We start from the raw sequence: 12630 nt of genomic DNA on the forward strand, positions 1-12630 counted from the left end.
GATATACCTCATAACCTTTCAGTGTCTGCATTGTTAACCATATGCCCAAAAGGAGAGGGAAGAAAAGAGATGGGAGAGAGAGATAGAGACAGAGAGACAGAGATAGAGAGACAGAGAGAGAGAGAGAGAGAGAGAGAGAGAGAGAGAGCACCTGCCTGTCGAGTTGGGGTGGAGGGAAACTGGTGACATTTATAACTATCTGACTGTGATTCATTTTTAAAAAAAGTTTTAAAGACAGCAGGTGAAGGTATTCTTTTAACATCAGTGCTTTCTACATTCATCTCCAGTGACCTCCTCTTGGTCTATGAAAAACCTATCATAGATCTGGTCCATGAAAAACCTATCCAGAGGCCTGCGGACCAGCAGCTGGCCAATAGAATGTCCAATATAATTTGCCAGGTCAATGTTCACACTAATTTTGGGAATTCATGGGCATAACCTGAACAAATTATCTTATCTTTTTTTCTGTCAGGACTTAGGCAATCTGACAAATGATATTTCTGTTAAGCAACCTGTTATCTGGTATTTAGGTGTAGTGGGCTTCCCTGTCCCCCCAGGGTTTTCAAGAATTTCCAAGTAGAGTAATCAGTGTTAGCCTGTTGTTTACCCTAAAATCTTCTAAATTTTACTAGATGGTCTTGAAGTAGACATTATGGTCAGATAATATTTAACAAGGTAGACAGAAATGCTAAGTGAGGAAAAATAGTTTATTCAATAAATGGTATTAGGAAAAAATGGATAATCACATACAGAACAATGACATTGAACAGCTGTCTTACACCATTCACAGAAATTAACTTGAAACACATTAGACTTAAACATAAGGCCTGAAACTATAAAATTTATTGAAGAAGAGAACATTATAGAAAAAAATCTTGACAGTCTTGGCAGTAATATTTTTGACAGTGTTAGAACAAAAATAAAAATAAATGAGTTGGGACTATATCAATCTCTAACCTGCAGAGGAAAAAAAAAAGCCAGATAACTAGGTGAAACCTACAAGATTGGAGAAAATATTTTCAGATAATTTATTTGACAAGGGATTAATATCCAAAAGCTACAAGATCTCTTAAAATTTAAATTTCAATTAAAAAATTGAATTTTGAGGTAATGACCACAAATCTCGTTGTCATCGGTGCACAGAATCCATGCCACAAATGCCACTTTGATCTTACAAGTTTTTAAGATCATCACTAGGCATCTTGCTGCCAGAAGTCAGCAGAGTCACAGGTACCAGCTTGGTATTGCTAAGCACAAGAAAATTGGTACAGGCAGCTGGAACTTGGAACTTCACCCTTAAGCCCATAAAACACCAGGCATGATTGGTTATTTTAATTATTACTTTTTAAATGAAGGAATTTAGCCGGAGCAATAGATGGGGATAGAAACCCAGGAAAGTTCTCAACTTCATCAGAGCCTTCTAAACTGCATGAGAACAATATAGTCCTTGATATTCGTTGAACTGAGAACATTTTAAGAGTATTAATAAACTTGAAGAAAGATTGGTGGGAAAAAAAATGAAAGAACTGAAACAGAAATGAAGAAACGGAAGAGCATAAGTAGCAGGACACAGAATGGACGAATCCAAAAATCAGACCAGTGAGCTTGAAGACAAAGCATACAATATCATCAACAAAGAAGAGATAATAAAAAGAGGTTTTTCAAACCCAAAGAAATTTAAGGGCTGTCTATTTGACAATATTAAGAGGAACGACCTCCAAATCAATAATTTCGAAGGAAAGGAAAGAGAGAAGCAGACAAATGGCTGATAGTAGAAGTAATAGTTGAGAACACCCCCAATCTGAGGAGAGAGACTTTGATACTGATCCAGGAAACCCAGAGAGTTCTAAACAGAGGAGCAGAAAAAAAATCACCAAAACACCTTGTAATAAAAGTGACAAAAGCCAAAGTGAGGGAACAACTCCTTCAGACGTTTAGTGAGAAGCAAAGTCTCACAAGTGAAACACTAGTAGACTCACATCAGAATTCTCTCAAATTCTGTAAGAAGAGAATAAAATAACATAATCAGACTACTGAATGGAAAGAATCTGTAACCAAGTTCTCACCTGCAGAGTTATCCTTCAGATTTGAGAGAGTGATCAAAACCTTTTCAGACAATTGAGGACATTAGGTACACCCAAATTAGCACTACAAGAATTACTGATTGGCTTCCTATAAAGAGCAAATGTCAAAGGCAAAAGTAACCAAAATCTTCATAAAAATGGCAAGAAAATTACTGCATAAGAATAATTTCAATGGACTGAACTATACCATGAAAAGGCAGAGTGACTAGTAGGATCTGGAAACAAAACCCAACCTTCTACTGCTTTCAGAGACACTTGAATGAGCACAGTGAACACAGGCTCAGAGAAAAGGACTGGAAAACAATCATCCAGGCTAATGGAAAACTACAAGAAAAAGAAAAAGAAGCAGGAATGGTCATATTAGGACAAATAGTGTTCAAACCAAATAAGAGCTAGGAATGGACGGGGTCAATAGATCAAGAGGACTTAACTCATCGACATATAGGCATCAGATGCAGGGGCTGTAAAGTTTAAGAAGCAGCTGCTAATCTCTGAGAAGATACATCAGTAGGAACATAATTGTAATGGGAGACTTCAACACCCCTCTATTGCTTTTGGAGAGAAGTGTCAGACAGAGCATCAACACGGAAACAAAGAGCTTGAAATGAGGTCTTGGGATAATGGAATTAAGTAAAGGACATTCCATCCCCCCCAAGCTGAATTACTCTTCTTCAGTAACATTCCCACAGTAGGCTTGCATGATGGGGGCAATTCACATGTTCATTAAGTCATGAAATTAGAAATGATACCAAGTATTCTTAAGATCACAAGGCCATGAAGGTATAAGTTAACTTTAAAAAGAAAGCCAAGGCTGATGCCGGAGCAATAGTACAGCAGGTAGGGTGTTTGCCTTGCTTGCAGCAAACCCGGATTGGATCCCTGGCATCCCATATGATCCCTTGAGCACCACCAGGATTGACTCCTGAGTGCAGAGTCAGTAGTAATACCTGAGCATCACCAGTTGTAACCCAAAAAGCAAAAAAGAAAATAGAGAAAGGAATGCTTTAACATTGAAAAATGAACAGTACACTATTGGACCAAACAAAAATACTAATTTTTTAAATCACACCTACGATCATTGTAAAAGTAAGATAGTACAGGAATGGCACACAAAACAATGCCTGCCATCATTTATTACCTGGGAGCTGCAAATCAGAACCACAGTGACCCTCACACCTATTAGAACAACTGTCATCAAAAAGATACAAGCTAACATGTTGGTGAGGATGTGGAGAAAGGGGAACCCTCTTGCCCATTGGTAGAAATGTCAACTGACGCAGCTGCTGTGGGAAACGGTACAAAGATTTCTGAAAACAATAGAAAACAGAGGAGCCAGGATGATGCCTGTTGCAGCTCTGGCGCAATGGCACAGAAACTCTCCATAATTTCATGGGAATGAATGTGTCACTTCTTTAAAAGGGCACTTTTTAAAAAAAAATTTTTATTAGTGAAACACCATAAGGTACAGTTGTAGACTTACAAATTTTTGTGCTTGGGTTTCAGTTGTACAATGATCAAGTATCCCTCCCTGCACTAGTGCCCATTTTCCACCACCACAGATCCCAGTATCCCTCCGACCCCCATCCCCCATCCCCCCATCCCACCCTGCCTCTGTGGCAGGGCATTCAAAAGGGCACTTTTCGAGGCTAACCTGGAAGTGCTGTGGCACCCCAGGTTTCCTTCATGGGTGAGCAGCTTGGGTGGCTGGGCGGCCCAGAAACTTACCGCGGGCAGGGCGCCCACTCTCAACCCAGAAGCCATGCCAAGACTAAAAACCACCAAAGTGCCCGTAGCTCAGCCAGGGCTGCCCACAGCACATTATGGAGAAAAACCTCCCAGAGCGCCAACTGTCTGGAGACCCAGAATGGGGGCATGTGCCCCCTGGTCAGGCTCTGCTGGACTGGTGGCTGCAGCCCACCCAGAGTGCCCAGACTGCGAACCATAGCAGCCCTGACCCCAGTCCTGGTCCCTGGGGGGCACTGCAGCGGGTCAGCCTGGACCCGTGGGGCGAGGGCATCAGCAGCCTAATGGTGCCTTCAGACTTCTTGATATCCCCAGATCACCACTGTGCCTCTGTCTGGACTCCCAACAACTCAGGACCAAGTTTCCCGAGAAATTAAACCACCAAAAGGTAGGTATGTGGTAGCCACACCCACAACCACCTCCATCTCAGCTATACAATCTCATTTATCAGCCTTGCTTCGGAGACCCATAAATAAACCTTGAAAGAGATCCAAAGCTGCAGTTAATATTGGGCCCACGCGTGGCTGAACAGACCAGGGTAGATCGGAGGGGGTCGGGTCAGCCTGGTGCCTGCCCAAACAGAGCCCCAGCAGCCATTTGCTCCCATAGTCCAAAATTGCCTCCATGCACCCCAAACTGGACTCCACCATCTGGGCACGGATATCACCAAGCTATTAATCTCCTGAAAATTTAGGTGTGCAGGCTTTGTGACTGAAATCTCCAGACTTTCTCCGTGTTGGGATAGACTACCTACCCCCACCTCCCTGTACCTCTGGAAACCTGAGCCGTCACGTCCGCAACCCAAACCTGCCACCCAGTTTAAAAAGCTACTCCAGGGGCTGGAGCAATAGCACAGCGGGTAGGGCGTTTGCCTTGCACGCAGCCTGACCCGGGTTCGATTCCCAGCATCCCATATGGTCCCCCAAGCACCGCCAGGAGTAATTCCTGAACGCAGAGCCAGGAGTAACCCCTGAGCATCGCTGGGTGTGACCCAAAAAGAAAAAAGAAAGCTACTCCAGCGGTGCCTTCCTGATAAAAATACTGCATGTCCTGAAGAAACACAGTGACCTCTTAGTACCCATATTGCAAACCATAATGCACAAAAGGAGAGAGAGAAAGAAGAAAGTTGCCTGCCGTAGAGGCAGGTGGAGGGGGTTGGGGTGGGTGGAAGAGGGTTGGCAGGACGGAAACTGGGGACATTGGTGGTGGAAAATGTACACTGGTGGAGGAAAAGGTGTTGAAACATTGTACGGATGAAACCCAATCCTGAATAGCTTTGTGATGGTCTATTTCACGGTGATTCAATGAAAAAAGAAGAAAATAATAACAGAACTACTGTAGAATTCAGTGACCCCACATCTGAATAAATGTCCAAAGGAAATGAAAGCAAGGTCTGAGTTACCTATACTCCAGTGCTCATTACGATATTATTCACAATAATCAAGATGTAGAAACAACTTCTCTGTCCACCTATTGGTGAATGAAAAATAAAATGTGGTATGTATATGTATATGCACATATGCTCACAGTCATATATACTCAATATGTTTGGCTGTCAGAGAAGGAAAACCTACAACAATGGTAATTGAAGTCTTTATTGTAAGTGAAATAGAGTAATACAATGATGCTCTTTACATGCAGAATTTTAAATAGATGAACTTACAAAAGCAGAGAGAGGAATGTTTGGTCAGAGGAGGTAGGAGGAAGACGGAGATGTTAGTCATAGGGCACAGAGTTCCTTGATAATAAGATTACCATATGAATGATCTAAAAAATGTAATTAGGATTCCATTTCCAGAGGCCTCGATAACAAATGGAATTGTTATGAATAAATTCAGGCAAAGAACTTTTCTACTTCTAATGCTGAAAGTAATGAAGACATTGTTTGAAGAAATTAAGAAGTAAATTAAGTAAATACCTATGTGCATGAACGGGGACTTAATATTAAGATGATGAGATTCCCCAATTTGTTTTCAAGACTCATTGCCTATTTAAATTCCAACCTCCTTTTCTGCAGAAGTGAATGGGCCAATACTAAAATTCATATGTGAAATTGCAAAAGTATAAAATAGGTTAAACAGTCTTAAAAAAAAGTAGAGGATTCACATATTTTAATTTCCAAACATAATGCAAAGCAACAACAATCAAATGAGTATGGTACTGAAGTAGGGGTTGATTGATCAGTGGAATAGTATGGAGAGTCCCCCACCCCAAATAAACACATACATCTATAGTTAATTGAATTTTAATTGGGCACTGAGGCCTTAGAGTAAGGATAGTCTTTCCACTCGGTATTAGAACAACTAGATAACATGCAAATGACTAAAATTGGACCCTGTTGTTTAATATAAAGTGATTTGAATCAGATAACAGGAGTGGAAACTGTGTGAGTTGTGGAAGAAAATACTTTGAACGTTTAAATGAGCAATCACTGCTCTCTCTCACAGCACTTATGATGTGGTGGACTTGAGTGACTGGGAATTCTTGTGGGTCAAGATGATCTTTTATCACCGTCTCTCTTCTTTGCACAAATGAGTATACAGTACAATCTTCTAACAATGTGAAGAGACAGTTTCAGCTATACCCAGGATTACCAAAAAGACTTTTGACAATCAGAAAATACTTTGATGTGTGCTTGTGTGCTGCAAATATGAGTTTTCTTCCTGGGCCTTTTGCTTTCACCAAAGTACTGAAGAGATTCTTCCCAGGTAATTTTCATTTCTCTAGTTGATAACTTGGGAATATAGCCAACAACTTGATACTAAATGGATTCATGGATTTTTAAAAAATTATCTTCATTCTTTGTGGGCGTGGGGAAGAGTCAGCCACACTTGGTAGCACTCGGGGCTCTCTTCTGCCTCTGGGCTCAGCGGTCACCTCTGGCAATGTTTGGGGGACCATGTGGTGCCAGAGATGGAATCCGGATCAGCTGTGTGCAAGGCAAGCCATTTAACCTCTGTGCTCTCTATCTAGCCCTGCATTATGTTTATTCTTAATTATGGAAGTTTGGGCTTTTAAGATGAAGCCCAGCCTCAGCTTGAGTATCACAACTGATGTGAAGTGTAGCGTTCCCGAAGAAGCAGTCAGTGAGATCGTCTGACTACTAATAATTACGATTTTTTTTCTCTCTGTTGATCAGAAAGCCTTTTCCTCCAAGTGTCTACTTATTTCTACAATGGAATTATGTCAGACATGTCTTTTACATAGTCTTACAAATCTATGTCCATTTCTCCTAACTTAAGTATATTTTAATGACCACAGCATTTTAATCTGCCGCTTTGTTTACTGCTGCCACTGTTGTAACAGGGACGGTTTGTTTGAGTTCTGGAAATGCAAAGGAATTTCAGCAATCTTAGGTAAAATATGAACCCAGCTGACTGCTAAGTGGCTACCCTTCTACTTTAAAGGGTGACTTGACGTTTTCTACCTGTTCTGAAATACTTGCCTCTCTTTGTAGTATAATGCCTACATCATTTGTTTAGAGTATGTTTCTTGGTTGACATGTGAAACATAGTTTGACAGTTTGACCACCAATGCCCCTTATTCCTGTCAAAGCACAGATTAGTTCATGAGACTGGAGCGAGGGGCAGTGGCTCTGAAATACAGGATGAAGGTTTTGAAGGGAGAAGTGGCTGGAAGCCATGTAGGTGAGGAGGGCAGAGCTCCACTCCAGGTGTAGGAAGAGAAGCACTGTGGGAACACACCTGATTACTTCCTTTTTCACTGAGCCAGTCGCAACATATCTCTTTCTATTGAGGAGGAGGAAGAATGATGTATTCCATTGCAAAGCTAAGTAGGATCATTCAAAGAAATAATGTGGTATGTATGGTGAGGGAGGGGGGCAATAATCTTTATGGCCTTGACTTGCCCACCTTGATTTTTTGGCAAATTCTTTGTCATCTTGCAGAATACATATGCCACAGAAAAGGCTTCTCCAGTGCATTTCTCACTGTCTTCCAGGAAATTAGTAACTCTCTCGTAGGCATTACTGGATCTTAGGCATGCCTGGATTGCTGTAGTCCTTTCAAATGGTTATATGGAATGTTTTCTGCATCCTTGGGGACCTAGATTGTATTCTTCTCTGTATTCTCCGTGAGTGCACAGGTATCAGTGACTGTAAGGCATGTAGTTTAAATGCTTGTTCAGGCAAGTCAAAACACAAAACCAGTTGCAAGCATTTAGAAAAGTACTATATTCTGAACAGTCATTGAATTGGCATGCATTGAAGAGGAGAAACAGATGAGTAATATGATCATCGAGGATCCTATAAATTCTGGTCCATGGAAACTGACAGTCATATATGCACTTACCTCTACACAGGAAGATGAATCATAGGAAACGGGTACTTGGGGTTTTGATTTGGCTTGTAAAGTCAACATAATGTAGACAAAGACCAAAAAAAATTACATGTTCTTGAAGCCTCTTAAATCACTAAGAATTAGGCCTTTTTAAAGCCTTCCTAAAAGACCATATTTAACTTTGATTCCCTATGTAAAAATTTGGTGTACTGCTGCTTGCCTTTTTTTTTTTTTAAGTACTTAAATGTTTCAAATCAATTTAGATTGCTTGAGGGGAGGTTTGGGATTAATGAAAGAAAAAACTGTTAACTATAGAGGTGATTTAACAGTGTATTTACTTTATTAAGAGAGCTAAAGTACCCCTACTTCTATTTAAGGGTGAGCAAAAGAGCTCTTGGTCTTCCTTATTTAATCAGAGTATAAACCAGTGTCCTCTCTTGTAAATGCTCTTCTGACAGGATTTGTTCTGGTATTTTATTTGTTTTATGTTTTGGGAGATGGCGGCCATGCCCGGTGGTATCAGGGTTTACTCCTGGCTCTGTGCTCAGGAATTACTCCTGGAGGTGCTCAGGGAACCATCCATGGTGCCAGAGGTCAAACTGGATTGACTGCATGCAAGGCATGTGCCTTAACCCCTGCGTTCTCTCTTCAGCCCTTACACTATTCTACTCTAGCTGCCCGAGGAGATTCTCTCTCAGGGAGATGTTTTGGAGAAAAGCAAGCCTTTTTTGTTTAAGCTAGTGTGTGGGTTCTTTTTTTGACGATTTGTCTTTCATTTATTCTGTTGGTAGGAATCTTAATTCCAAGGTGGAGAGGAGTCAAAGCTGCAATGATACCGCTCAGGACAGAGCCAAGAGCCGGCTCAGAGGTGCCCCCACCAGTAAGGCCAAGGTATGCAGACTTCCTGGATGGGACTGCCATCCCCTCCCCACCTCAGCCAGTCCCCGCAGACACTGTTTGCAAAGGAAGAGCCACAGAATGGGCCTTAGGCGTAAGAGTTACCTTGTTCTTCCCTTTTATTTAAACACTGTGGTTTAAGAGGGCATTCGCGAGGCACTCAGTTTTCCAGCACCAGTCCCAGCACCAGCGTGATCTTCTCTCCAACATGGTCTCCATTTTCCCACCACCCCTCCCCCACCCCAAGCCTGTGCCCTTAGCAGTTCCAAATAATTTATTGTCTAATGCTTGTTACAACTAAGCGGTTAATGGAATTATCAAAAAAAAAAAATACTTTGTGGAAATTGTTGTATCTCACCATGGGGACAGTAGGCCCTTGTCTGAGGGTTGCTGGGATGCTATTGCGTGTTGAGCATCTGTGTTAATGTTTTTGTTTACTGAGCATAGTTGGCGGCTGCCTTATATTCCCGTCTACTTTGGCTCCTACTTGGGGTGTCAGTACTGCTCAACTGAGCTCCAGAATATGTAATTGGGCAGTGAATTTACATGGCTGCAGTTGTGAGAGGTGGGTGTGGCTTCTGGAAGTAGGGAGTGGGACAGACTGTTCACCCCCGACTCCAAGAAGACCCCAGAGTTCTCACGGCCAGAGTTCTCCAAACACACGTGAAAGTAGAGATTTAGATTTAGTAATAGGCGGGTGCGGCCAAGACTCAGAGACTATAAAATCCAGATCCCGGAACCCCACGACACCTTATCAAAACTTTTTTTTTTTATGACATCTTATTGTCTCATTCCTACTTTGGACAAACTTGCAGGCTATGGAATGTAGCCTGCCCACAGGGCAGAGTCTGGCAAACTCCCCGTGGCGTACCCAATATGCCAAATACCAGTAACAATGATGGGTCTCATTCTCCTAAAGAGCCTTGAATATAATCTCAGGGCTAGGATGAAAGAGACGTTACTGGGGCCTGCTCGAGGCAATCCACGAATAACAGGATGATGACATGAAATGAATGAATAGGCGGGTGGAGCAAGGGCTGTTAGCGGAGCCTTTTTATAAATCCCAGGTGGGTCATGTGTACACAGAGAGAGACACAGACAGACAGAGAGACAGAGAGAAATCTTTCAGTTCGGGTGTAGCAAGTTCTGCTAAATGGTGTGATTCTCCGATGAGTCCCCGCGCACATCGCCCTGCATCGCGTTTCTTACCGACCCCTGCTCGCCCCCCCTCCCAGCGTGCGCGCGTGAAGCTGTGCGTGCGTGTCTGCAGAATCTTCTTCATCCCGCAGGGCGCGTCTCTGACCTCGGCCTCCGCCCCCATCATCGGCGTCCTCCTGTCCACCCAGAACAGCCGCTGCCTGTCGGCGCCCGACCTGGCCCTGGAGAAGCGCCTGCCCTTCGGCGCGCTCTCGTCCGTGGCGGCCCTGCACAAGCCCGAGCGCTCCATCAGCCCCGAGAGCAACGACAGCATCTCGGAGGAGCTGAACCACTTCAAGCCCATCGTCTGCTCGCCCTGCACCCCGCCCAAGCGGCTCCCGGACGGGCGCGTGCTCAGCCCGCTCATCATCAAGTCCACGCCCCGCAACCTCAGCCGGAGCCTGCAGAAGCAGACGTCCTACGAGGCCAGCCCGCGCATCCTCAAGAAGTGGGAGCAGATCTTCCAGGAGCGGCAGATCAAGAAGACCCTTTGCAAAGCCACCCTCACGTCCCTGGCGGCCGAGCCCCCCGGGGAGGACGGCGCCCCGGGGCTGGACTTCACGCCGCCGGCCAGCGCGGAGAAGCCCCCGCCGGCCCTCCCGGCCAGGCTGCCCGGCAGGCAGGCCCTGCCCGCGGGCGACCCGGACCCCCGTCTCCCGGAGCCCCCCGCGGCGGCGCCCGAGCGGGCCACCCCCGAGGCCCACTCCCACCAGACCTGCCCCAGCACGGCCAGGAAGGTCCTGGCGGCCAGCGCCGGGCCCCCAAGCGGCGGCGGCGGCGGCGGGACCCCGAGAACCAGGAAGCAGCCGGCTCCTGCTCTCGACCTGCCCAACGGGCTGGGGGCCGCCGAGCCGCCGCGCCGGGGTCGCAAGCGGTGCGCCAAGGCCAAGCCCGCCGAGCAGAACGGGCCCCTGAAGCGCCCGCGCGGCCGCCGGGGGCAGCAGGAGGAGGAGGACCGGCGCCTGGCCCTGCGCCTGCAGCGCCTCTTCGACAGCCAGAGGCGGACCGTGAGCCGCCGCAAGGGCAGCAGCGACCAGTACCTCCTGCGGTCCAGCGTGGCCAAGTAGCGCCCCGCCTGCTTCTCGGGGTCTTGTTGCTCTTTTGAAAAAGACACCTTTGGGCTTGGTCGTTTCCCTCCGAAAAGCCCAAAATGCCGCGTCTTCTTCGCACTTTGGGTTTCTTTTCGTGGCCAGGAAGCACTCACAGGGTTCTGAGGGCCTCCGGGGGGGGGGGGCTCTAGCCCAGGGAGCCCCGGGGGGGACAGAAGCACCTCCTCCCCTCCCCCACTCTTCCCAGGGTCCCACCAGACAGCACCCTCCTGGGATGAGACTCCCCAGCACAGAGGTCAAAGCTAATAGTGTAGAGGAAAGCGGGGTTGCCTTCCCAACCGGATCAGGCCTCCTGACTTATTCCAGCGGGGATGGCCGTGCAGATTTTAAAAAAAAAAATACAAAAAAGCAAAAGCAAAAGTCCCTTTTCAAAGAAGCTGACAGGTATAATTCTTGAGCAGATCCAGAATGACAGGTTGTTATGTTTCCCCCTTCCTTCCCCTTGCCACGAACAGGTACACCTAGTTAATTCCCGTTCCCGTTTGGAAACAGAGCGCCTGGCTGGTGAGTTCACAGGGCACAGTCTTGGTCTTCCCAAGAGACCTGCCATGTAAGTGGTGTGAGCCCCACGTTAGGATGATGAAGCTGAAGTGCAGGTGTTGGGGTTCTCTCAGTTACGGTGTGGCCCTGCGCACACTGGCTGCTGAGTCTCCTGACCACAAATCCTATGGATTTGTCACACACACGGGTTGCCATAACGAACCACCACCCAAGGGTGGCTATGCCAGGGGAACCCAGGGAGAGCTGGCCTGGTCTGGATGGTGATAGGGCGAAATCCACATGCAGATAAGGCCGCTGCCAGGAGGAAGTCATAACTACACAGTTCTCCCCACCCCTCAGCTGGGGTCTTCTGGGCGCTCCGCACATGACCAAGGGGTATCTGCATGTTGATCAAAGTCAGTTTTCCCGGTAGTCAGGCCAGAATCGTGCTGAAACTCCATCCTGTGGAAATAAGGCATCTAGCTGGATGCAGCCAGCAGGCGCAGCCCCACGGACCTTGGGACTGATTCCCCATAGCTGGCACCGTGCGGCTTATTCCCGTTGCAGCTGGCACCGTGTGTCTTTTGCATCCTTGGTGGTGCTTGGTGCTTCTGCCCGTCTGGGCTCATTGAGAATAGGGACGAAGGCTTGGTTTTTAGGGACTCTCAGAAGGCCTGCCATTCCCTCTGCATGAGTGAGCTGTTACTATAGTCACGTGACTGGCATTTTTACACACCTTCCCGTGCTTCTATATCCCATTGTCGGTTACACCTTTAAGTGGCCCAACAGATTCTGCAGAGTTTTCCCAATGATGTTGCCGTT

At 46.0% G+C, this 12630-nt stretch overlaps 1 protein-coding gene across 1 annotated transcript in view; it reads left to right on the top strand.

The window, feature by feature from the left end:
• Positions 1 to 11296, top strand: part of RNF169 (ring finger protein 169) — an 83210-nt gene extending 71914 nt beyond the window's left edge. The window contains exons 5-6 of the mRNA XM_056116428.1: positions 8917 to 9016; positions 10312 to 11296. Coding sequence (XP_055972403.1) covers positions 8917 to 9016; positions 10312 to 11286 — 1075 coding nt within the window. The 3' untranslated portion in view covers positions 11287 to 11296. The remainder of the gene's footprint in view (positions 1 to 8916; positions 9017 to 10311) is intronic.
• The last annotated feature ends 1334 nt before the right edge of the window (positions 11297 to 12630 follow it).

This window comes from Sorex fumeus, unplaced genomic scaffold (genome assembly GCF_029834395.1).
Source record: "Sorex fumeus unplaced genomic scaffold, SorFum_2.1 ptg000030l, whole genome shotgun sequence".
Taxonomy (NCBI): Eukaryota; Metazoa; Chordata; class Mammalia; order Eulipotyphla; family Soricidae; genus Sorex; species Sorex fumeus.